This window comes from Podarcis raffonei, chromosome 2, assembly GCF_027172205.1.
Source record: "Podarcis raffonei isolate rPodRaf1 chromosome 2, rPodRaf1.pri, whole genome shotgun sequence".
NCBI classification, from domain to species: domain Eukaryota; kingdom Metazoa; phylum Chordata; class Lepidosauria; order Squamata; family Lacertidae; genus Podarcis; species Podarcis raffonei.
Window position 1 is genome coordinate 76,211,344 of NC_070603.1, and position 26,482 is coordinate 76,237,825.

At 40.2% G+C, this 26,482-nt stretch overlaps 1 protein-coding gene across 18 annotated transcripts in view; it reads right to left on the minus strand.

Annotated features, from left to right (window-relative positions):
* Positions 1 to 26,482, minus strand: part of PBRM1 (polybromo 1) — a 55,556-nt gene that overhangs the window by 16,243 nt on the left and 12,831 nt on the right. For 7 of the 18 annotated variants that reach the window (XM_053377564.1, XM_053377563.1, XM_053377557.1 and 4 more), the window contains 19 exons: positions 25,672 to 25,770; positions 24,604 to 24,689; positions 22,656 to 22,751; positions 20,481 to 20,572; positions 18,444 to 18,660; positions 16,854 to 16,995; positions 16,176 to 16,273; positions 13,615 to 13,891; positions 12,613 to 12,718; positions 9,678 to 10,341; positions 8,418 to 8,629; positions 6,944 to 7,129; positions 5,891 to 6,048; positions 5,186 to 5,452; positions 4,534 to 4,679; positions 4,206 to 4,363; positions 2,972 to 3,155; positions 1,802 to 2,012; positions 655 to 856 (listed from right to left, as the gene is read on the minus strand). In XM_053377564.1, coding sequence (XP_053233539.1) covers positions 655 to 856; positions 1,802 to 2,012; positions 2,972 to 3,155; positions 4,206 to 4,363; positions 4,534 to 4,679; positions 5,186 to 5,452; positions 5,891 to 6,048; positions 6,944 to 7,129; positions 8,418 to 8,629; positions 9,678 to 10,341; positions 12,613 to 12,718; positions 13,615 to 13,891; positions 16,176 to 16,273; positions 16,854 to 16,995; positions 18,444 to 18,660; positions 20,481 to 20,572; positions 22,656 to 22,751; positions 24,604 to 24,689; positions 25,672 to 25,770 — 3,601 coding nt within the window. The remainder of the gene's footprint in view (positions 1 to 654; positions 857 to 1,801; positions 2,013 to 2,971; positions 3,156 to 4,205; positions 4,364 to 4,533; positions 4,680 to 5,185; positions 5,453 to 5,890; positions 6,049 to 6,943; positions 7,130 to 8,417; positions 8,630 to 9,677; positions 10,342 to 12,612; positions 12,719 to 13,614; positions 13,892 to 16,175; positions 16,274 to 16,853; positions 16,996 to 18,443; positions 18,661 to 20,480; positions 20,573 to 22,655; positions 22,752 to 24,603; positions 24,690 to 25,671; positions 25,771 to 26,482) is intronic. The other 11 variants (XM_053377574.1, XM_053377560.1, XM_053377572.1 and 8 more) reach the window with 3 other exon arrangements.

The window sequence follows — 26,482 nt, forward strand, 5'->3', positions numbered from 1 at the left end:
CAGGAGCACTACTATCATTGAAACATATGGTAAAAGGTTAAGAAATGGGTCTCCAAATACATGCTTGGGTTAGATGTGGGTCCTGGGTCTGAACAGGTTGAAGATACCTACCTTAGATGACTTTCTTCTTGGGCCCCTGGCTCCTCCCTAGCAGGCAGCTCAGTCGGTCTGTTTCAGAGGCATCATCACCACTACCAATTCCCTCAAGTACAGTGGTTCTCAAATCCCCCCCCCCAATGACCACTTGAAAATTGTTGATGGACCACTTAATGATTTTACTGCCTCTTGCGGTAATTTCAATGTGGTGTGCTAAATGCCACAATGTAGCGTATCTTTATGCTGTATTTTACTGCCTTATAATTTGCATTCCATAGAACTTCAATGCAATGAAATAAAAGAAAAATAAAAGAAGCAATAAAATACCATTAAAAATCAGTAGGAATATTTAGCGTCAACATGCCATGGGCCACCTGTGTGGAACTTGCAGCCCACAGTTTGGGAACCCCTGTCTTACAAGTTTCTATGGGGTGAGCGCTTATATATTTAAAGACAGAAATATATAAAGGCAGAAATATAAGTTGCCTGCCCTCAAAAGGACACTGAGTCTTTTCTGAAAGGGCAAAAAGGTTTCACATCATTACACCTTTAATTTACCTTCATACTCTGCTTTCTTGGTTGCTTCCAAGTTTCTCCACTCTGTTCCAACAAGTCTACTGAGCTCTCCAAATGAATAATCTGGGTGCTGAGCTTTAATAACCGCTCTCATCTCACTACTAAATAGAATGTAACCACTCATGTTGATCTTCCTCTTCGATCCTTCCTTCTTTACACTGCCCTTGGCAGACTTGGGAGTGGACTATGGAGAAAAAAACACACCTATGGTCATAAATGCGTAACAGAAAATTCTCAAGTTAGAAAGTGAGGGCTAGAGAATCTAATCCTCAATTTCTGACCTTTTTGTCTTCATGATCATATTTTTAAGCTGATAATGGTACAGTCGTACCTTGGTTTTCGAACAGAATGCGTTCCGGAAGTCCATTCGACTTCCGAAATGTTTGGAAACCAAGGCGCAGCTTCCTATTGGCTGCAAGAGCATCCTGCAGCCAATCGGAAGCCACAGAAGCTGTGCTGGATGTTCGGCTTCTGAGGCAAAGTTTGCAAACTGGAAGACCTACTTCCGGGTTTGCGACGTTCGAGTTCTAAGTTGTTCGTGAACTAAGTTGTTCGAAAACCAAGGCATGACTGTATTGGATCACTGTCAATGAGGCAAGAGTATCTGGGTGGGCAAATCTGGGAAGATGGCTGCCATACCTAGGAATTGGTGGTTGCCTCTAGGGTTTACAAAACCTGGGCAGCACTGCAGTATATCTGCCATTAATTAATATTCTTCCAAATTACTTTTAGAACTTTCTAGAAACTGCAAACAATCCAAAAGTGACTTATTTCTTATTTTGTTACCCAAAAATTTTCATTTATATGAGTTGCTGCACCACAAATCACAATTTCCCCAGCATTAAATGGCATTAAATGAAAGACATAACTTGAAATCACATGAGTTACAAAATTATTTGTTCTCAGTATATTTTAATTCATTTTACAAAAGTATATAATAATATGCATTTGATAGAAGATCTCCAAGCAGTTTCTTTTAAAAAGAAAATAAATTGTATATTGGCAAAGTAACACTGAAAATTGCATTTCTGGTATATAGCTCACTACAGCCAAAGCACACATCTTTTCAGCAGAGGAGGAAGAGGAGGAGGGAAAGGTCTCAACTATGTGATTTTGTAAAAGACGTTACCTGTGGAGGAGTGTATGGCATTATATCCAACTCATTAGAAAGAGGACTCTGAAGCTGAGGCATCGTTGGCGCTTCTGTAACTTCACCTTCCTCTTCTGCGATCTCTTCAATCTCTTCATCACCTCCTTCCAGCTCAGCAAATTTGGCTTCTAGCTGCTGAATCTTCTTTTCCAGAAGGGGAGATGGCTCCTTCTGAGGAATTATGGGTTTCCTAAGAAAGTATTCCATATGAATGAAACCCCTCTCTGTACAACATCGGATAGAATTCAACGCCACACTAAGGGGGATCCATTTGTATGCCAAGCAAAAACACTTGTGCTGTTGGAACAAGCTCTCCTCTCCCCCCACTGTACCCTGTTCTGGGAGGGGGGGGTCTCCTGACCCTGCTAGGATTTGGGGAGAGTGGTGGAGAGGAGAGGAAAGAATATCCTGTTGCACTAGTGGGACTCATGCTGGTTTCCGTTAGGGTGACAGCTTAGTTGAATCTGGCCCATAATTCCTAAATTCTGCTTTACAGTAAGTGTTGCGTCAGGAAGAAGTAGGAACATATTAAAAAAATAAGTGGCATGTTTGAAAAAGGTAAGCAACTGTTGTTTGAACCCAATTTTGAAACTGCACAGAATAATTATTTAGAAATCTTCCATGCAGTAGGTGCACACCACAAAGAACAGAATGGCTTTGGTAGCCAACTCTAAAATGTTTGCTAATGTTAAACTTTTCTAGCAATGAAATCAATTTTTCCAATTGCAAATCCTTCAATGAAAAGGATGTCATTCTCTACAGCCCTTATCTAAAATGATAATATGCCTATTTTTGTGCAGTGATATTTTAAGTAAGAAATACATATTGGCAGAAAATAAATAACTATATTCAAGTTCACCATTGCCTATTTAAAATACTGTTGTGAGCTGTTGCTTTGGCCGGAGGGAGGGGGATGGCAGGTTGTACACCTGAGACCCTTCTAATTCCTGGACCCAATACAAATTGGATTTCTGGAATAGCCAAGCTAACTTCCTGGTAAGGTAATGGCCCTCTATGTCCAATGGATCTGAAGATGCTTCAGTTTATACCACTACTTTTTATAAAGGACATTTTTTCCTACAGTCAAATCAACTTAAAGATCTCTACCCCATTATCTCTGATAATGCTTTAAAAGCAAAAACATCGTACCTAAAGTAGTAAATTTCATCATCTACTACTTTTGCTGAAAGAGAAAACCTTTTCAATCCCTTAAATTTCTTCATCTGTTTGTCACTTTCATTATAGCGGCTTTCACAGAGGAGAACATCATTTTCAGAAATCTCAGTTGGCCTACAGGAGAGGAAGTCCTTGAAAGACAACACAGCACACTTTCCTGAAAGAGAGAAAAATAAAGTAGCAGCGTTTCCCACACTAACAGTTTGAAAGCGAATTTTTGTTAACAGGCCTGCATATTTTAAACCACCAAAAAGTTCATGACAATATACTGACTCATCACACATAGCCTACAATGGAACACCTAAGCCTCATTCCAGTTCACATGTTGCATGTGACTCCTGCAGGGAATGCATCTCCTATGCACATTGACACATCCATGAAGTTAAATGGATGTGATGACAGCATTCATACATGGATCTCCTTTGCTGGACTGGGACAGTGCTTCCTTGCTGGATCTCTTCATGACAAATACAATCGTACCTTGGTTTTCGAACAGCCTAGTTCTCCCGAATGATCGAAACCCGGAAGTGACTGTTCCAGTTTTTGAACATTCTTTTGGAAGCTGAACGTCCCACGGGGGTTCCACGGCTTCCAATTGGCTGCAGGAGCTTCCTGCAGCCAATCAGAAGCCGTGATTTGGTTTTCAAACATTTTGGAAGTCGAACGGATTCTCCTCTACTTAACAGAGCCAATTTAATTTCACATGAACAAGAAAACCATTCACTTAAGAAAATTTAAAATAACTGTATGCATCATTCAAGACTAGTTAATTATTTTGTTCAAAGCCTTTATACTTCTAGTAAAGTAGGCAATAATGTGATACAGGTAGATTGAGTCAGCAGCAGCAGCAGCTGCTGTTTAGGATGACCATAGTACTGCCAAGGGCCATACACAACACAATGAGAATGCCCTTATCCAGTAAACAACCTACTGGATTTGAAAGCACATTTATTTTCCTCTGTTACTAGTTCTAGAAGAATGAAAAGGGCTTTAAAAAACCCCCAAATAAATTTATCATACAGAATTTATTATGTACTAGATACTCCGGTTTAATGAGTTATGTATACCATAGCCTAACATGAAACATAGCAAAAACATGAAAAAGAAATGGAAATGATAGAATTGGAGTGATTCCCCCAGCCCCCAACTGTACTGTTCATTCAAAACACAAAAGTTATAGCAAAAAACATCAATACTATTTGGTTACCTAGAATGCATGTCATGGGGCAGGTCTCTTCTAAGTTACTCAAAAACACTTCCTTCTTGTAGAACATTTTAGTTGGCTCATGTTCAGTTTCCTCTGGGTGTATAAAGATCGGACCAAAGAAATAGGCAGCTCCATCTCTTACCCACATTTTTTCTATTCTGAAAAACAGAAAAATATTTGCTTCAGAGTATCCCAAGATAATCGCCAAGTCAAAAAGTGAGCCACTTCCCCCAATTACTTTACAGTTTTATTCATCTTTTGCTTTTGTACATGAAAGACCTGAATCAGTTTTCAATGATGCAACTATATTTATAGAGAAAAAGGGTACCTGCCAACTCGCGGTCGGACTAGACCGTGTGATTTTATGAAGACGCAATCCCCAACCTTCAGCCACATGTCATTGTAACAAAGCTGTTCATAGTAGTGACACCCAGGTTCTCCATTTGCCATTTCTACTGGAACATCTTCTTTGTCCTGTAAAATAAAGGCAGACTTAAGAAATGGGGAAGTTGTGCAACTCTTCTTAAATAAAATGGTACGTTAGGTACTCAGCCTCATCCAGAAGCTACTTGCATAAGCAGGGACTGTGACATCCAGACCCCTGGATCTCCTTTAATATGCCATTCAGCATAGCAATATGGCCACTGTTTGATCAGTGGGGTGCAAACTTTTCAGCTTGCCAGACAGAACAATCCTGACTCCTTTCCCTCCCTCACAGTTCTGGGGATTCTCCTGAATATGAGAGGTAGAGCTGAGTGTCATCCACATACCGGTGATGCTTTAGTCCAAACCTCCAAATGACCTCCCCATGTAATTTCATGTGGCTGTTAGATGTGTATATGGGAGACCCATGTACAAATCAGAACTGAAGCAGGTAAAAGCATCAACTATTCATTCCTAAACTGATAAACCATTTAAAATACCTACAGACAAGCACAAAAGTCAAAGCACTTAATGGCCAGCTCTTCAAACATGCATACCTTTTCAAGGCTAAGGGTGTGGTCTCCCACTTTGATATCCTCAGACATTTCAGTGTGCTTTTCCTCATCAATTTTGTCTGTATTCGCAAATACTGAGGCAACACGAACCACAGGCAAGGGCACGTCTCGAGGAACAAATCGTACAGAGCTAATTGGCATGGTCCATAATTTAATCTTCTTAAAGGACTTGGTCTTTGCAGAATAACGTGATTCGCAAACGTAAACGTCTTCATCTCTAAAGTTTTCTGGGCATAGCTTAAAATACTCCTAGTCAATGGGGAAAAATAATCATTCAGGAAAAAATAGCTCATCTTGCAGAAACACGTAAGTTCAAAAGCCATTGTTTGTGGTGTTTTCTGGAGCAGTGTCCAGGCTCAAATGGCCACCAATGTCCTGTAAATCTGGAAGCCCACAAGTTCCTACCAGGTTGCTCTGAGGTTCTTAAACAAATGCTTTTCCTCTCTACTTTACATGCTCTATAGACCTGCAGACCTCGGTAGTCTCCCAAGGGTACAGAAATCATCCCCTTATCTTTCAGTGGCCTCATTTCATTTCTCAACTGATAAGCATTTGACTACTTGAAGAGGGCATGATGGGGAGAAATTTAACAAAACAGAAAAATTATCTCTACCACAACAAAACACAAATATTTGATCAGCATAGTGTTCATCCAGATACATAACAGAACATTTAGTCTATTCTCACCTTAACAAACATGACCACACATTTGCCAAGAATTTTGTTCACGGGGACTTTGTTGTAATAATCACTTTTAAATACTTCTTTCTCCAAAAACTTTCGGGTTGCAAGATGGAATGTTTCATTTGGTCGATAAAACCAGCAGCCGTACAACCATTTTTCTCCTAAAAACAAGAAAGTTTTGTGATACAAAACAACTATAACAAGTTATAAACTGATCCGCGGATCTTCTGTGGCGATAAAATGGCTGACATAGTGCTAGTTTGTGTCTGAATCTTTGTTCAGGGAAAGTGCATTTTAAAGTCTAGACCTGCAAAACTGTGGGACAGTTTCTCTTTGCATATTGTGATTGCGCAAATCAAAGACAGACCGTAACCCTCAATTTTTTGAAAACTGAAGTTCACAAAATAAGACATTTGAGAAAGGATGACATGCTGGTTGTCATTCATGCTGCACAGAACAGAATGGTGGCTGTACCACCAGTTAACATGGCAATCACAACAGCAGTGCTGTGGGGGGAGAGAAACATGACTCTTTGTTCTTAGTGAGAGGTGTCGCACTATGCTTGGGGTACAGATGTGGCCTTGAGGCATATGGGCATAGCATGGCTCTGCGCTTGTAGCTCAGCCACAATCGCCACCTGTGTTCTTCCCTCAGGTTTCCACTAGTTGTCCTGGGGGCGAAGCTAATCAGAATGAAGCAGAGCTGTCTCCTCTCAGATCCACTCGTACCGCTGCGTCAGGCAGGAGGAAAAACTCAGGGAAATGGACCTGCTCCTACAAGTTTTACTCTTACCTGTGTCAGCTGACGACACGTGACCTGTGTTATTGGCTACAGTGCCCCACAAAATGAATTGTTAGGGATCACCCTACAATCAGCCAGTGCTGTCCTGCATTGAATTATTTCAATAATCTATCAGTTTGTTAGGGAAATCTCATGGTAGTGGTTCTATTGTCACTTAATGAAATATGTATTGTGTTTACAGGAGCTGGTATCTGGATATAAGACAGGGCATAGGACAGCTGCAACCACCAGCATTAAGAAGACAGTCTTTCTTACCAGCCGAATCCTCCCACAGTCGTTCAATGCAGACTATGTGAGGTTGCAAATTGGCTTCTGCGGGTTCAACATACACATAATCCCCAACGTGATACATGCTGTTCTTAAAGCTGCAATCCTGGCTGTATGTCCTGTGTAAACTAGACAGTCCTGATCCTCCAGAAGAATCTTCACTCTTTTCAGCTTCTTATTCAACATAAAAGAAAACAGTGGGAATGACTTACAGTCAGTTTAAAAACACAGGACTGCTTGTCTTGTAACACTTTACACACCAAGAACCTTTCCTGTAAAGAGTGACCATTTCCTCTTAGAAAGCATTCCTGGCACCAGCCATATCAAGCAATATCCCCCATCACCATGCAATGCAAGGGAGAGGCGCTATTCTTGCCACACAAGGAGTAAGACAGATTCTATCCCCCCCCCAGTTGTTGTTGTTGTTGTTTTTGTTGTTATTATTATTTTATTAAATTTGTATACTGTCCTTCATCTATAGCTCTCAGGGAAGTTCACAACACAAAAATACAAGATAGAAAACATAATAAAACAAAACAAAAACAAACCAATAAACAACCCTCGCACAATGCATTTAAAAGGGTACTGGATGTTAATTAGCCAAAGGTCTGGTTAAAGAGGAATCTTTTTGCAAGAAGCACGCCCTGATCACTGAAATGGGCCCCCAAAGAGGGGTGAGGAGGGAAGAATGAGCAGGAAGAAGGCATTTCAGACTTGGCAGTGTATTCAAAACGGTGTGGCAAGGTGGGAAGGGGGCCTGCGGCCAGTTGTACCATCAGGACTTTGGGCAGACGTCTAGGGCCCCACATAGCAACACGAGCGTAAGGGTCCCCAAGTGCAGCAGGTCTGGCTTACCACATTTTGAAATGAAGTAATGCATATTATTGTTTAAAAAGCTCCCAGCTCACATGCATATAGTATCAAGAGTATATAAGTTACTAGTGCTTGTGACACTCCCCTATTACAGTGATCACTGTTGCCGGTGATACTAATACAATCACTACACTCACAATATATTTACCATGTGCAAGACTTGCAATTTACCAGCTGAGTTGGCAGCTTTGAGCTCTGCTGAACAGTACTTCCCTCATGACTGAATTACACGTAGGGGCAAGCACATCTGAATAGTTCAGTGAAGGCTGTGTAGGAAATACACATGTTGGCAACCATCTGACCAATTACTTTTCTACATCTGACGGTATCTTAGTGGGGAAGATGACCCAGAAGGGTAGATTGTAAATTTGGCATTTTCCTTGTCTTCCATCAGAGTGTGTCAAGGCGAACAAGAGAGCTGAATGACACAAATGTACAAATCAGCTCATTTATGAATTCATTTTATACTGCCCATCCTCTCTCAAGCAATGCTGATAATGCTGGAGAAGATCCACCTACGTCTCCTTTCAGTGAGTATCTGCTAAATGAAGAGTGACAATGTGCAGCCATTTAAATTAAGTACAATTACCTCTCTTCTCTTCTTCTCTTTTGAGTTTGTCTTCTTCCATTTCCTTAGGAAGCTTTTCCTTCTTCTCTTTTTCGACATCGTTATGAAGATGCTTGGTAGTGTAGCTGAGGGCTGGTGACAACAGGATCTCGCCATTCTTGCAGAGTTCGTCACGGATTTTGATAAAGAACTGTTGAAGTTCCACTGCATCCTCATAAATCTCCGAATCCGTCCTTTAAAGAAAAGAGAAACTGCATGAAATGACAACATACACAAGGTAACTGTAGAAGAAGCATGAATGTGCCATGAAAAAAAAAAAGAAATTTCATTGTTTGCAACTGATTTCCCCCCCCCCCCCCCCGACCCTGGTTTGGATGTCATGGAAAAGTGTGATTTAGTAAGCCAGGGTAGAAGTGCAGAAGGGGAGGATGGAAAGGCAAGCTGAAAGTGCAGGGGCACACGGCTCATTCTCAGGACAATAAACAATGGTTTAATTGGCTAGAGATTGTGACAATTCCACTGGGCCAAAGTCTTGCTATATCACAGGCGCAGGCAAACTCGGCCCTCCAGATGTTTTGGGACTACAACTCCCATCATCCCTAGCTAACAGGGCAAGTGGTCAGGGATGATGGGAGCTGTAGTCCCAAAACATCTGGAGGGCCGAGTTTGCCTATGCCTGGTATATCATCTCAAAATCTGCAGTTCTCATATCATGCAGTAGTATAAGTTGCTTTTTTACACTTCTCTAAAACTTGTAGTACTATTTAGTGTATATATATGTTAGATAATCATCTGGCTTTTAACTAACTAAAACATACTTACATATTGCAAAATCAATGAAGGTACCTTTCTGAAGAAATACCTTTCTGAGACATTAAAGGTACTAAACATTAAAGGTAACAAGCAAAAGCTATTTATGAGGCTGTTAATGGAAAGTGATTTCATGCCTCTGGAATAGGAGTCCAATCCCGCACTAGTAACTTACAGACTCTTGTATTAGTATCACTGGCAACAGTGATCACATTAATAGGGGTGTGTCACAAGCACTAGTAATAAAAATAAAAAATTGTCCAGTAGCACCTTAGAGACCAACTAAGTTTGTTCTGATATAAGCTTTTGTGTGCATGCACACTTCTCAGTTGGTCTCTAAGGTGCTACTGGACAATTTTTTATTTTTATATTTTTATTTCGACTGTGTCAGACCAGCACGGCTACCTACCTGAATCAAGCACCAGTAACTTAAGTTACTAGAGAGGTTGATAAAGGTAAAGTTTTACTCACCGGTTCATTCTCCTTGCCCGCTCCAGCACTTCAAACATCTGCTCTTGGAACAAATCCAATCTCCGGTAGCGGTTATTTTCCACATTCTTTCGTATGATATCAAAAGTCAGGGGTGGCTTGTTTGGGAAATTAGGATCAACACCAGGAATTTCAGCTAAGGAGTCACTGTAGCACCTGCCTTCATCATCCTGATGACTCATTACAGAGACAAAAAGGTTATGTATAAGTTCCTGGATCAGGAGTGTAACATTTGGGACATGAGAATCTTCATCTCCTTCTATGTCTCTTCTAGTTTCTAGCAAAACTTTGTGCAGCACCAGAGCATCTTTGTAAATCAAGGATTCTGGCTCATTATAAGTGCAGGCATTATTGAACATCATTACAAAATCTTCAACCATGGCATCAATGTCCTGATATTTGTTGGCCATCATGTGACTTCTGATCTTCTCCATATCAACCGGCTTTTTAATTGTCAGGTAGTAGTCAGGAAGCTCCGATCGAGATGGAAGCCGCAGGAAAATTGCACTAAGCCTTCTCCCTCGCTTATCTGTATAGTTCTTCACCGCTTCGTATACTTCATTAAGTTTCTGTTGCATTGGAGTCATATATTTTGATTTTTTAGGGGAGATGCCAGTCTTTCTACCTAGAGGAACAAAATTTAAAGCTAGACAAAAAAAGCCAACATTCTTGTGGCTTCAGTTACTCAAATACTAATCTGGGTAATATCATGTAACATTAGACACATGCAATTTGGTGTCTTTCACATCATAGCTCCTTCTCAAGACTTTTGTGCTTTTTATTTTCTCTCGTAACAATATGAAAACATCAGAATTTCTCTGTCTGCACCTCTCTCACACACACACACACTCACACACCATGGAAAAGGAAGTGTTTTGCAGAAGGAATCTGGAGGGCAACAGTGGACTCTGAGCATCTGGAGAGTCATGTGAAATAAGGCTAGGCTACAGGTCCTCCCTACAGGGACGCGGGTGGCGCTGTGTGTAAAACCTCAGTGCCTAGGACTTGCCGATCGTGTGGTCGGCAGTTCGAATCCCCGCGTGAGCTCCCATTGCTCGGTCCGAGCGCCTGCCAACCTAGCAGTTCGAAAGCACTCTTAAATGCAAGTAGATAAATAGGGACCGCTTTATAGCGGGAAGGTAAACGGCGTTTCCATGTGCTGCGCTGGTGCTGGCTCGCCAGCTGCAGCTTCGTCACGCTGGCCACGTGACCTGGAAGTGTCTTCGGATGGCGCCGGCTCACGGCCTCTAGAGCGAGATGAGCACGCAACCCTAGAGTCGGACACGACTGGCCCGTATGGGCAGGGGTACCTTTACCTTTTACAGGTCCTCCCAAGCAGAACGTAACATATTCATATTGCTTATGTCAAAATCAAAAGGCACACTCTCAAAGCTTTGTTGGAACAGGGCTTTAACGAAAAGAATTGTGTGTGCACCGGGAGATTCCTTATAATAACCTTACACAGAGCACTAAACAGAAAAGAATGCTGAAGCCTCTTTTCCTCACTGCCCCGTAGATACACTGGAAACCCTGGATCATGGCCAGTAACTGCTAGTCCCAGCATAAAAAACTTTTCTGCATATAAAACATTCTTCATTTATTTAAAGTAGTTTTCAAATCCCAGAATAAACATCTTGCACAGCAAAACCATTTCAGTTTTTAGCAAAACAGCCCCAGAAGCTAACAGGGCTACCAATTGCAAGAGGTTATGGTAATAATGGTTTATAGGACATGTGCAGTGTTCAAAACTCCCATTGTTTTAGGTGCATTTTGTGACAGGGAATTTCATTAGCGCAAGCAGTTTCTGAGCTCTGGGCGCAGTACTGTGCTTAAGATTTCAGATTAAGACTGCAGAGTGGAAGGAAAGGAAGACCTTTTTCTGCCTCCCCACTTCCAGCTACTATCTGAAGACTAGAGAAGAGACCCTCTTAAGAATATTAGGGGGGTGGGCAAGGGAAGAATATGTGAAAAATGAACATAATATTTAAGCTGCAGTTCATTCATTTTCAGCTTTGCATTCTTGTTATTAAAAAAGCGTGCCTGGACGTTCCGTTTTTGCACCCATAACCTAGGTTTAAGGTGCTATTCAGCTCCTAGCTTTCATATCTCAGTTTCTAACACTGTATATGTGCTGGTCTTGGATGCTTCTATACTTTTTACTATTCTTACAACCCATATTCAACAATACATAGTATGTCAAGCATTCTCGGTTCTTTTTTCTTTGAATTCAATTTGTCTTTTAAAACAAAGCAGCACAAAAAATCTGCAAAAAATAACCCCACCGACCATATGATCTCCAGCAGTGGAGTAATAAAGCATAATGATTTGGGCTCTGCACTGTGCAAAAATACAAAATGAAAACCTTCCTGCACAAAATCAGTGCTCCTCTAGTGGTAATGGTAAGGGCCTTTGCTCTATTACTAGTTCTGTGTTGTTGTTTTTAGAAAACAACATGATATTTCTGCAGCAACTTTTGCTGAGGATCACAAAGTACTTTACATCTATTAATATCACATGGCTCAGTACCAATCTAGAAACTGGGGAGAAAAAGAAGATATGTTGCAAGAGGCATATGTGGGAAATATATATTAACTTCTCATGCTGTTCCCCAAATCTAACAACATTTCAGCTTTTACTGTTTCTCATGTTACAAAAGCTTAGAACAGTACTTTAACACTTCTACCCTATTCAGGGCAGACTGTCTCTTTCTTGGCATAAATGCTCTGACACAGTTCAGTTTAGGACACCTTTGCTCAGGACTCAATTATATTTTAAAATCTAAAAAATATTTTGGCAAATTCAGTCTGTATTTCAGAAGCAGATGAAATGTTGCAAACTACTCAGCTTAATAAGACTGCAATCTGTTAACATTTTATATTTCATTTATCAGGCTTGGGAATTTACAACAGTTCCTTACTTAATTTCAATTTAGGGGAAGCAACCTCATCATCTTCAAGCAGAGGTCCCAGCTCTTTCCTCTTTTCTTTAAGAATCTTCTCCAAGATATGAGCATCATTGTAAACCTATTCATCATGAAAATATTTATAAATAACAAACAGCAAATGGCTATTAGGATTTTACTTTTTGTTCTAATTAAGAATGAGGAAGTGCATTTGGTAATCTTGTTAACATGACCCAAAGCACCTACCTAGAATGAGCTACAACATTCACATAGCAGCAGGGAAAGCTCTATCCCTGCACAAAGAAGATGTAGGATCAGGGCCATCTTTGCCATTAGGCAGAAGGTCATCCATAAATGCACTGGATTCCGGAATATGTAATTAGCCACCTAAGTGGGGCACAACCCTCTCTTCCATACGCCTCTCTTAAAGGCACGGGAAGCTCCATGGATTAACCATAAGGTTATATATGCAAAGGCAGGGAAGAGTTTATCTCTGGCATGCCAGATCCCAGTATTGTTAGTTCATCAGTATAAAAAGTTTTTTTATTAGCTCCTGGTGCTCCACTTTCTCCTTTCTCAATATTGTTTAGCGTCCTGGCAAAACTACACACAAAATATCTCCAACCCACAATATGGAAACCATTAATTGATAGTTCGCAAATTATGCAAAGGCATTTCTCTGGTCTCATAATCCACTCCATCTCAAGGTCTCATATTGATCATGGTATGTTTTTTATGGTTTCCTTTGCCACCCAAAGGTGAGTCTGAATAATATTGGGAGGCTGCTTTACCCAAAGGCTAAGGACAGATATTCATTTTTGCTCTTTTGTATGTGGAGATGGACATATTCTACAAGGTAAGCAAGGAGCATGCATATAAACTGCTATAAAGAAATTTCACAGCTCATACTTTTAGAAAACCAAAACATACTGTGAAATTCATTTAATGAAATATCAGCATAAGTATAGCATGAGTGACAGCTATACAAATCTGGTTTGAACTTTCTTGAGAACGTACCTGTGAGCCTTCTTCATTATAATGCCTTGCGTTTCGAAACATTAACCTCATATCTTCTATCATAGACTCTTCCCCAACGTACTTGTCACTGCGGATATTGTGCTCTATTGTTTTTAAATCCATTGGCTCCAAGATGATTTTGTAATAATCTGGATAGTCTTTTTTGGAAGGTTTCACCACGAACAGCTCACAAAGTCTTCGGCCAGTGCCAGGCTCTCGTGCCTCAAGAACAACATTGTACAAAATTTTCATTCGCTGCTTCTTTATGTTCTTTTTGCTGTTAGATTTGAAAGGGGGGAATACTTATTTATTAATTTTACCACCTATGTTCTCTAGGGGTTCACAGCCTCTTAAATTCAAAATCGAATGAAGTTTACCAATAATAATAAATCCAATAATCCCAACAACAACAATCCATTAGAAAACATTTAAAACTGTATAGAACAGGCACATCCAACTCCCAAGATACTGCGATCTACTCCCAGTATAAAAAAAACTGGCAGTGATCTACCCTTTGTCACTGGAGGGAGGAGGAGCACGCGTGAGGTGGGTGGATTAGCCAGAGTTGTTCAGCTTTTTGGGGGTAATATTGCACAGAGCTCTTCAATTTTTATTTGTTAGCTTTTGGTAAACTTTATTTAATCCCACGACCGATAAGTGTCCCGCAATCTACCAGATCAGCTGGGGATCTACTGATAGATTGTGATCTACAGCTTAAACTTTACACCAGCACAAAACCAGAAGGGGCAACTTGACTGAGAGAGCTAAATTACCACCAAAACTACCATTAAAAGGCTATTATAAAGGTATCAGTGGGAGGGATGGACAGGAAGCTTTTCACCTGGTGCACAGCCACCAGGAAAGTGTCTTTGGGGAGGGCATGGAATACATGAAGTGCCACCACTGAAAAGGCCCTCTCCCCGGCAGACGCCTGCAATACCACATTAAGCAGGGGAACCTGGAGAAAGGTATTGGATGAAGATCTTCAAAGTCTTGGTGGGAATACCTGGGGAAAGGTGTTCCTTCAAGCAGCCTGGCCTCAAGCCACTACGCAGTGGCAGCTGGTGGCACTCACATGACCTCCTGTTCACTGGGAGGTAGAGGGGAAAGTGCAAGGTCAGCGCAGCGCAAACAGGAGCACGGGATTGGTTGAACAGGAGCGCTTGCAGAACATCAACCTCACCCTTCCACCTTGGAGTAAGCAGCAGTGACACAGGCGACAGGAGGTCAGATGAGTGCCACCGCCTCCTTGTTGATCACTGCTGCTGTGAAACAGACCACTACTCTGTTAAATGCAGGTGCAGCAAGATGTAACATGGGGGAGAGGCACTTCATGGAGAGGTTTCCTAAATCACTCTGTGAAGTGCCTACCTCCACCCTGGTTATAGAAGACTGCAGTGAAGTTTCGCAGAGGGCGGCGACACTTCAAAAAAGCAATCTCTGAAGCTCTCCTCTCCTTTAAAAGGGGTTATGGCAACCGGGGAGGGCACAGGTGACGAGGTGGGCGAGTTACAATTTCTCTGCTTCATGACCACCCAGGTACCAGGCTGGTTGGTGCTACAAATAGAAAAACTATTAATACTGTGAAGATTAATACTGAACACTTTTAAAAATCATGCTCTGAAAGATTTAATACAGGCTTCCTCAACCTCAGCCCTCCAAATGTTTTGAGACTACAATTCCCATCATCCCTGACCAGTGGTCCTGCTAGCTAGGGATCATGGGAGTTGTAGGCCAAAAACATCTGGAGGGCTGAGGTTGAGGAAGCCTGATTTAATATAATGAATTTCCTCTCCCTCCCTCAAGCACAATGATCTGGTATAAGCAGTGCTTTTTTTCTAAAGAAAATGTTCAGGGGTACTCTCATTTTCCTACTCATATTGAAATACTGCCCCTCAATGAGGCCAAACTTAGATTCACAAAATGTTTAGGGTTATGCGTCCCCCTAGAAAAAAAGCACTGGGTATAAGGAACTGCTAAGCTAACGAGGTCAAAGCAATGGTGGTGAAACTAATCTCAAAAGTGAACTGTGATGTTGCATTCACAGTCATATTATTCAGAGAACCTTTCCCAGTATTATCTGAAAAGAGAGTAAAATGGAAATATGAAGCCTTCTGTCCCACCTTCTAGGGTCTTCAAAGGATCCCAACATTTAGAGGTTTCTTGAACAATCAAGTAGAGCATTTTTCCAACCACACTTAACCCCTTAATAGATACACCTTTCTTTCTGATTCAACAGTTTACTTGAAAGTAAGAACTGTGTTCAATGGGGCATATTCCCAGCTAAGTGCATAGGACTGATTGCAGTCTTATCCATCTATATGGTATTGTACCTTTTAACAGAAAATAAGAATATTCAGATAAAATACCTATGTCAAATATCACATTTAAAATTTCTTATCACCTCAGCATATGGACCAGGGTATATTATTTTTTGGTGAACTGTATATTTACATATTTGATAGATCACCTTGTCAATAAAGACACAGTTCATAACTGGCTTTAAATAACTGAAAATTAAATCAAATAATCACTAATTATTATTAACAGCGAGTGCATACCTTTTTCTTTTTGAACTTCCAGCATCAGATGTTGCAGAAGAGATCATACTGTCTCCATCCTCGATATCATCTCTTCTGGCTAGCTCCTTCTTCTTTGCCTGGAAGAAAACAAATCCCTAGAGTTAAATTCAATCCACTGAATGTCCCCTGAATGCATGAATATTTAACAGTTCCAGAGATAATGTTCATTCTGAAATGCAGAAATATAGTAGTAGCATCAATAGAAAGCCTTTCAAGTTACATGTATAAAGCAAAATATTAAATACTGTACACAGAATATCTAAATAATCAAGCTTATTCCAGAACAGCAAGCCTTCTATCTAAGCTTCTATTGCAAAATGTCTTACTAGCTATCAGTTACTCTTAATACATATATCTTGAAAGCTGTATACAATGTCTTCTTCAAAAACCTGATTTAAGATTACCAGTGCAGAAAATTAGTTTAGCAAGATTCATTCCTCATCCAGAATATTCATTTGTATTTCTAGCCATATGGCTATCAGTTAAAAACTCTCATTCGGAAACATATAGAAGAATAATGCTTAGAGTTTAAACACAGAAATAGCACCAAGAAGAATTACTATCACAGCAGTGTGCCAATGCAGATATAAATGCACCAAATGCTAGCTCCTACAAAAATAACCCCAGAGACGTAGCTATTTGAGTGTGAAGTTTTACCTGCATAACCTGCTGCATTTTCAGTACTCTCTTGTAAATGGCAGAATTTGGGACATTATAACGTTTGGCATTTTCAAACATCAAGTTTAAATCGCATTCCAAATGGTCCAGAGTTTCATATTCATGGTTCTTTAGTTTTGTTCTGTAGAAGAGATAATCAGTCCCATTTCATTGGTGCAACAATTCCTGTTACTTTTTAAATAAAACATAATCTACTAACTTAAAAGTGCTGAATTAATATCCTCCCCAGTTCCCCCCCCCAGCTAGTGTCGGAGGAGTTAGAAAAGAAAAAGAAATAATTCTAATGTTTCCCAAGCACATGACAAAATCAAGATACAGGAACATCTCTCATATGACACTAGAAGGCTTGAAATGTGATTTTAAATGCCCTGCATGGGGGTGAGGGAATAACCTGTCATGAGGATGTACACACTGGCCCTGCATCTCATGCTCCCATCCTGGATGTTTAGCCCCCGTCTTCCCAAGTATATTTTGGAGGAGTATGCTTAGAAAACTTAGGGTGATCGAACTTAGCTGTTCGACAGTGGAATTTGCTGCCAAGGAGTGTGGTGGAGTCTTCTTCTTTGGAGGTCTTTAAGCAGAGGCTTGACAACCATATGTCAGGAGTGCTCTGATGGTGTTTCCTGCTTGGCAGGGGGTTGGACTCGATGGCCCTTGTGGTCTCTTCCAACTCTATGATTCTATGATTCTATGATCAGGAACCAGACAGTGCAGGGTTTCAGATCACACTGAGACTTCTAGCTGAGATCACTTGACCATGGTTCACAACTAGGCCTGGGTGATCTATCAATATATCACCCAGGACTGGTTTGAGGTCCAAAGCATGATGGCGCCTTCACCCAGTGGTATATCATGGGTGAAACCACCGCTGCTCCTGAGTGGCGATGATTTCACCCTGGCACCTCGTGGGACAGGGCCTGACGCAGCTTGTTCCTCCCTCCACTTTTCAACATTGCGATGTTTTACTGTATCACAATGTTTGGTTGGTGATACACTGCAATGTTGAAAAGCTGGTATTGTCCAGCCCTATTCACAACCCCACTGCCCTCTTCACGTGCTTGCTTTGAACGTCTCATGAAAACTAAAGAAGAATGGGCATGTTAACCGTATATTAACACTAGTGCTTTACTTGAAAATAAACAGTCAGATCCTTACTGCGATCAAACATGAAACAAACGTATTAGAAAAAGAATCAGGTGAATTGTACTTCTAGAGATATTTCGGTTTATCAAATCTCAATCGTTCATATTTAGATTAAAGCATAATTAAGGCTAAAGTGAAAGAAGGGTCATGTGATTACTTTTGAATTAATCATCTACCTTTATTTGGATCACCTTAAAGCTTATATATGATATTATGCTGGCATTCCAAGGGTTTAATATGTAAAGAGACTCTTCACTCTCAACTGCTAAAACAAGGAGCTTAAAATCTTGTACATACACACATACAGGATTTAGGTAAAATCATACAATCTATCAAATACAGTCATTAGAAGAGCTGACTCATGGTTTAAGATTGGTAAAGAAACTGTTCTTGAAACCATCAAACATTATGCCGCACCAGTTTTACCTGATTTGCTGCAATGAAATAGGCATTTTGATTTGTTGGTAATAGTCCGGATACTTTTTCTTCGAAGGCAAATGAAAAAAGGGTTCTGATATGAGCTGACCCTGGTTGTTCCTGCAGTTCCTAACTATATCATAAAGCTGATAGAGAGGGTTGGAAGTATCCATAAATGAAGTTATGCTCTCGGCTTCAGACTCCCCTTCTTCATAACGGGCAGCAGCTAGAAACGAGGAAAAACAATTACACAATTTCAGCATAATTTTATCTGTTTTAAATAGTAAAAGAGGTAATGTTGGATCGTTCAAATAAGAATGCAACTACTTTCTTCTACCTGGCTGGTTTCATAATTCTAATAAGAGACTGAGACCTTACAAGTTTTCTATGCTATATGCTGCTGATTCCCCAGCTTCAAAACAGTTTTACAGTATCTGCAGTTGGCTGGAAGGATCAGGTAGTTACTTATTCATTCACTATCTACAGGTAGGATTGGACATTAAAGGACCAATACAGGCAAATCCAGGAAATGTGGAAACAACCTTAAATCTACTAATGTGGCAGCTTCAAGAAACCAGGCAGGAAACCATGATGAAAGAAATGCAAAAAGGACCTGCCACATTACCCACATTTGTCTTTGCTGGCCCTAATCAAAATTAAAAAACGTAAACTCATGTGGAAGAAAAGGCTATGGCCATAAGAGAAGCAAAATATAAACAGCCACTGACCATCGATACGGGAATATCAATAATATAAGCAAATTAGGGAAGAGTTATTTTTGTGCTGCGTTCTGTGAAAATTATATACCTCTCAGCTCCATAAAGCTGAAATACAAGAACAAAAATTTTGAAACTGACAAAGAAGAATGAAAAGAGTCAGTACAGAGCAGTGCTGGATTTATGTATAAGCTAAACAAGCTATAGCTTAGGGCCCCACTCTCTTGGGGAGCCCAAAAAAATTTAAAGGAAAAAAAAACCTGGATGTACATTTCCAAAATATAAGATAAAAAACAAATAAAATAAAACCCACATACAGCAACAGTGTTTTGTTTTGTGTAGGCTCCTATGCTGTAAGTAATGGGCCCTGCCTGCTAGCCTGCTCCCTAAAATATCACTGGTTTGCTCATTTCTATATATAGGGTGCCTACATTCTGCATGGACTTTTCAACAATTACTTTGATAAAATACATACTTTGTTATGTGCAAATGGCTTTAGATACCTATTAGGTCTATAAATTACCATATAGCATATATTCAACACAAAAGACAGTGACAATTTGTTGTTGACAAAGGACAGCTGGACCTATAAAGGGCCCCATTACCTTCAGTAGCTTAGGGCCTCATCAAACCTAAATCCAGCCCTAGCACTGAGACACTAGCAGAACAATTGGGTGAGAGGGTGATAGATTAGCATATTTACTCTAAAGAGAACAAGTGGCATGGTTAAATAAGTGCTCTCTCATTCCTGAAATGAGAAAGTCTAAACATAGGTATTTCCTGCAAAGCAATGTAAGATTTAAATTTAATATGCACTAGATTGTTCAAAATAGACCCGGGATTAATGTAGTTTAGGGACAGCCAATGTGGTGCCCTTCACTTGTTACTGAACTACATCTCCCATCAGCCCCAGTCAGCATGACTAATGGTCAGGGATTACAGTGGTACCTCAGGTTACATACACTTCAGGTTACATACGCTTCAGGTTACACTCCACTAACCCAGAAATATTACCTCTGGTTAAGAATTTTGCTTCAGGATAAGAACAAAAATCGTTCTCTGGCGGCGCAGCAGCAGCAGGAGGCCCCATTAGCTAAAGCGGTGCTTCAGGTTAAGAACAGTTTCAGGTTAAGAACGGACTTCTGGAACAAATTAAGTTCTTAACCTGAGGTACCACAGTATAGGCGTTCTAGTCCAACAACATGTGGAGGGCTGTCCAACATGCACTTTTATTAGATACTAACCTAAAAGGTTGTCACCCATTTTAATCTGAAAGGACAGGAGGGCTAGGAACTCCACAAATGACCTTTTCCTAAAGATATTGACCTACCAGCCAAAACAGCATCTTCATCGCTTTCAGATCCATATTGCAGTGCCATGGTTATTGCTGATAAACGATCTCCTTGGACAGCTCTTTTGTTACTGTGAATTTAAAACAAAACAGCTATTGAATGAAAAATTCCCTAGGGAGAGGAAGAATAAATCTACATTTAAAACAGGAGCTTTTATCTAAGTGATACAATAAAAATAAACATACAGAAGAAGGGATGTGTGTGTGTGTTTTACATTATATGAATTTGGTGATAGAATTTAAATTTATGAACCGGCTTTCTTCCAGCTAATGTTTCAGATTTATAGCCCATGAGTTCTTCTGAAAATAAACTCAAGCTAATTTTAATTGTGATTAAAAGTGCAGTTGATAATTAAACGAGTAAAGCAGTTTAATTATCATGCATTCGTGCTGCAGAACTAGGCTCAGCAGTAGGCAGATTACAAGACTCCAGCTTTGTAAGCATGTCAACTTAATGAAACGCTTTATATGGGAAGAACTGTCTTGCTTTCAGCTGATACACTGTTTTCTCAAAGAAGTGATATTTTAAGCTTATTATACATTCCATACGCTGTGACTTATGAATTATTTAAAGTAAGAAAATATTCTGAAACTCAAATGTTTGAGATGCGCAATGCTGATCTCTTACAACAATACTATTGGCATTAAATGCCCAGGACTGCAATACCTCAAGGAGTGCCTCTCCCCATATAAGCCAACCTGGACTCTGAGTTCATCATCTGAGGCCCTTCTTCATATGTCTCCTCCCAGAGAGGTCTGGAGGGTGGCAACAGGAGAACAGGCCTTTTCTGCAGTTGCTCCCCATTTGAGGAATGCTCTCCCTGGGGAGGCTCACCTGGCACCTTCCTTATATATTTTTAGGCACCAGGCGAAAACATTCGTCTTCAACCAGGCCTTTGGCCAATTAATGTTCTACAGGCTTTGAAATGCGTTTGGGGGTGTTATTGTTTTGTTGCTTCTGTTCTGACTATTTATTTGTGCCTTTATCTTGTGAACCATCCCCAGATCTTTTGACAAAGGGTGGTATATAAATCTAATAAAATAAATAAAATGAAATTATGTAAAGGAAACCCCCTCTCCCCGCTTCGAAAACACACACACACACACAGAGAGAGAGAGAGAGAGAGAGAGAGAGAGAGAGCGAGCGAGAGAGAGAGAGAGAGAGAGAGAAAGAAAGAAATTGAAACTATTAGGCTCTGCTGAGTTGCCAAGGTTCTCTACTAGGAGTTTTACCCAAATAATGAAATCTTGTTTAATTGAAGAAAGAAGTTTGCTTAACGTTGCATACAAATAAAACAATAATTCCTTAAGAATAAATCAGGAAAGGGCTCTTTGCCCCAAGTCCTGCTTATGGGTTAGTCACTGTGGGAGACAGAATGCTGGAATAGAAAGGTCTCTGGTCTGATAAAACAAAGCTCTTATGCACTTGGGTAATCAAATATCACTGCCTGTTGAGAAGGGTCATTGTACTTATTTTACAAACATTTTGCTTCTAATTCAGGGATGGGGAACCTTTGGCTCTCTGGGTGTTGTTGGCCTCTAACTCCCATCAGCTTCAGTCAGCATGGTCTATGGTCAGGCATGATGGGAGTTGTAGTTCAGAAACATCTGGAAACAGGTTCCCCATCCTTGCTTTAAATGAATTTGTCACTGACAGTTCTTTTTGCTTTTCACTGCTCTCTCCTTCACTGCTTACAACCACTACCACCAGTGTGTGTGTGTGTGTGTGTGTGTGTGTGTGTGCGCACGCGCACACACACACATACACATGTACACACATACACCTGAGGATTACACTTTATGTATTTGATGAACTGGGTGCTAGTCCATGAAAGTTTATGGCACGGTATATTTTGCTACTCTTTTAAGGAGTCACAAAACTCTTTCTTGTTCTGACTTGTGGAAGTATATTTTGGCAACTGAGTATTTTCATCTACAGAACTATTCTACGTAATTCCATTTTAGGAAAACGAAGAGGTTGCTGTAATATTTCCAGGAACCAAACAAGCTCATTACTTATTTTTAATTTTTAAAAATTTTCTTCCACATGTAAGTGAAATGGACCGTTCTGATTTAGAGACTGGAGGAAAACAACCAACATAATCTATTATAAAAAGTGGATGAACTGAATCACATCCAGAGATAAGTACTCACCGATAATATTTATTAGCAGCATTTCTGTCATCGACAACACTGCCTTTACCCTGTGAGGAAGGACCTGTCAGCTTGGAAGCAGCCAAATTTGCAGTCCTTTATGAAGCATGAACAAGCCAGAGAAAGTGAAAAAAAGAAATCCACCAGACAGCCAAGATGATATACAGTTAGGATGAAGTTTTTTTTACAGAATAAGTATTGAAATATAAGTTAAAAAGGGTTGTGCCATTACATTTTAGTGAAAAGGGTTATGCTAAATGTTACTGAACTTCATATAAGGTGAGAGTAATGCATTTTAGGAGCCACTATCTAATGCTAAAAGTGTTTCTTTATCTGTACTATGAGGTTATTCCCATTAATTTCGCACAAAGCAGATACAGTGAAAACTGCAGCCTCCATTTTTAGTCCAACATACAGTAGAAGCAAAGTCGTCTAAAACTGTGCTATTTTCAAACTGGAAGGAATTACACATCCAAGTGCAATGTATTACCAAATAAAAGCACCTGTGTTAGAGGCAAAAAGCCATGTCAAGGTCAATTCTCAAGCAACCTGCATTGCAGAAAAGCAATAAGAGAAGGTCTCTAGATTCATAAACACAATAAGTAGTTAAAAAGTAAAGTATTTTAAGCTCTGAAATATATGCAGGTGACACAAAGAAGAAAAAAATACAAGAAAAAACTGAAGAAAATTCCTGCCATTACCATAGACTCAAAAACCAAGCAACTGCATAGCATTAATAAAGAGGGATGTTAAAGAATTTGAACCACAAGTTCTACTCTTGAGGTACAGGAGCTTTGGGGCCTTCATGCTCTCACTTCAAAATTTTGCAACAAAAAGAAATTCATATTAAAAATTTCAAATGGACAGTTTTGAAGCAGAAGGGAATTACAAAAGTGAGCTATGTCAGAAATTTCTGCACCAGCAGCTTTGTAGCCCAATATTCTGTATGTTTTCTTGGAAGTCTTACCAGTATCAACTGGATTTTCTACCAAGTGTTCACAGGACATCACACTGTATTTGTGGAAACATGGGAATACGTCCTCTACTGTAATGCACCATGAAGATTTTGTCATGGTGGTCACCAAACTTCTGACTGAGATTAACTGAACTGACTTATCGCCACAAAGATGGAGGTCAGGCTAAACTGGCTCTAGATAGCACAGGCTGAATTTCTATGGTTGTGGAAAGTCTAGGCCTAGGCAAAAATATAATCCTTTGGAAAGAGGAGGCACAGACGTTCCCCAGTAGCATCAACTGCAAACAAGGTTAAGATAAGTTTCAGGTGGGTAGCTCTGTTGGTCTGACACAGTCTAAATAAATAAATAAACTGTCCAGTAGCACCTTAGAGACCAACTAAGTTTGTTCTGGGTATAAGCTTTTGTGTGCAGTATAAGCTCTTTCTCAGAAGGGTAGTAGGAGCTGGGTGATTGACTCAATGGGTATGGTAAACCTGTTGAGGACTGTTAACGACTACAATTAGTCCTACAGGAAAAAGAATGAGATAGTATGCAGATGACCAAAACCCCACCCCACCCTCCCACTATATATAAGGGTCTGGTGACTTCTGTTTCAGTGTATCTGAAGAAGTGTGCATGCACACGAAAGCTTGTACTTAGCTGGTCTATAAGGTGCTACTGGACATTTTTTTTATTTATAAGGTTAAGATAAGTTGATTATGGGGCATTTGGTGTCTGGCCTGTTCAGCAAAGTCCCAATGCAAACCTTTCCAATGGCTCAGACTGTTGTGAAAATCTATGTTCATTAACAAATGAAGAAACTGGCTGTATGATTTCCAGATCCAGCTGTTTCTCCACAAGTTAGGGTCAGAGATATTTGAAACCAAATACTATAATATATAACATAAGTTAATGTGAGCTAATATTTCTCTGTAGATTGCTTTTCTAAAGTAAAGAGAAAACTTGAGTAACTTTCATTCTGCCCACGGTACCTGATTCGGAGACTTGATTTGGTCAGTTCGGAATGCTCAATTTCTGCTTTCTTCATATTAAATATTTTCTTTATTGCATTTGCATCCTGTTAATGAGTTGAAAATGTTTTTTTTTTTAAAGGCTAAAGATGACATCATCAGTATTTATGGACGAATGCTCCTTGAAAGTGTATTTAAACAATATGTAAGATAAATTCATTTAGATAAAAACTTCTCATAAAGAAAGGAAAGGAAAAATATCAATATTTATGTTGTATTAAACAGAGTACAGGACACAATACAGTTGCACCTTGGAAGTCAAACAGAATCCGTTCCGGACGTCTGTTCAACTTCCAAAATGTTCAAAAACCAAAGTGTGGCTTCTGATGGGCTGCAGGAAGCTCCTGCAGCCAATAAGAAGCTGCGGAAGCCCTGTCGAACGTTTGTCTTCCAGGAATAGTTTGCAAACCAGAACCATCTGTGATGTTCGGGAGCCAAAATATTCGGGAACTAAGCTGTTTGACTTCCAAGGCACGACTGTATACAAAGCAATCTAAGCCCCAGGTGCATGGAGGCGCTTCTCTGCTGTGGGAAAGACCACATCTACAGTACAGGTTCCTGTTAGGTCGGCAGAAAATTCCACAGCATGATTCTTCCATGGCATGAATCTTCCACTAGCAGTATCCTTGCCAGCTATAGGTGACATTAACCCCCCCCCCAAAATGGGGCAAGTCCAATCTGTCGGACGCAACCCCTTCAATCTCCAGAGAAGCCCCAGAAATGTCTCCCACATCCCTACCGACTTGAAATTGGCATTCAATTTTTTTCCCCTTTGGAACTAAGTTTTGGAGAGTGGAATGAGATAAAAGTGCTGCATGGGGACAAAACAGAGGTAAAAATCCACCCCCTGCATTTCAGCCTGGCTGGTGTATGGCACCATGATTTTGGAAATGGCAGCTAATCCATCATTTCGTTTCCTCCCCTGTCCCTAACTCAGAACTGCACTGATCATTACAGATCTTACTGTTCCAAAACCTGATAAATGCATTTGAATAAAACACTTCATATTAAAATGCTAAGTTACTTTACCTTGAATACTTGAGACCCAGGTTCGTTGTAAGTTTTGGCATTCTTAACTAACAGGTCTATGTCCTTGGCCATTGCATGAATGCTTTTATAACTTCCATTCTAAGAACAAAAAATGGAACATATTATGTATGCATTAATTTTATTTATTATTGTAAAAGGTTGGAGTTCAACCTCTTCGTGGTTCTGTCAAGTTTGTCGTCGTTATCATGTGGGAGCGACTACTGTGTGGGAAATCATGGTACACAAAGCAGCGCGTAGACTAGGTCCAATAAATCACATGAAATGACTACTGCCTGAATCAGCAATAAATGAACTGTTGTACCAAAACCAGTTCAGATGTAATGACCTTGACTTAATAAGTAATGGTTAATTTAAGGAGAAAATGAGTGTCATGCTCGCAAACCTCATTCCACTTGGGTACAAGTTTCAGGGTGTCTACTGCAGCTTGTTCAAACCATAGTTTCCTACTCTGTGCGATGCCAGATACTGGGAAACTGTGGTTTAACCCCAGCTATCCTGGTTAGTAAATCAAGATTAAATGAGTTCAAAAGGAATGCAAAACAGTGGTGTAAAAAACCCACAACCTATGATAGAAGCACCAACTGCGTAAGATCAGTAAAGAAGGACAATGATCACATGGACAAAACATTCATTCTCAGCTTAAATAAATAATGGTCTATTAAACTTATACTGTGGGACGCGGGTGGCGCTGTGGGTAAAACCTCAGTGCCTAGGACTTGCCGATCGTATGGTCGGCGGTTCGAATCCCCGCGGCGGGGTGAGCTCCCATCTTTCGGTCCCAGCTCCTGCC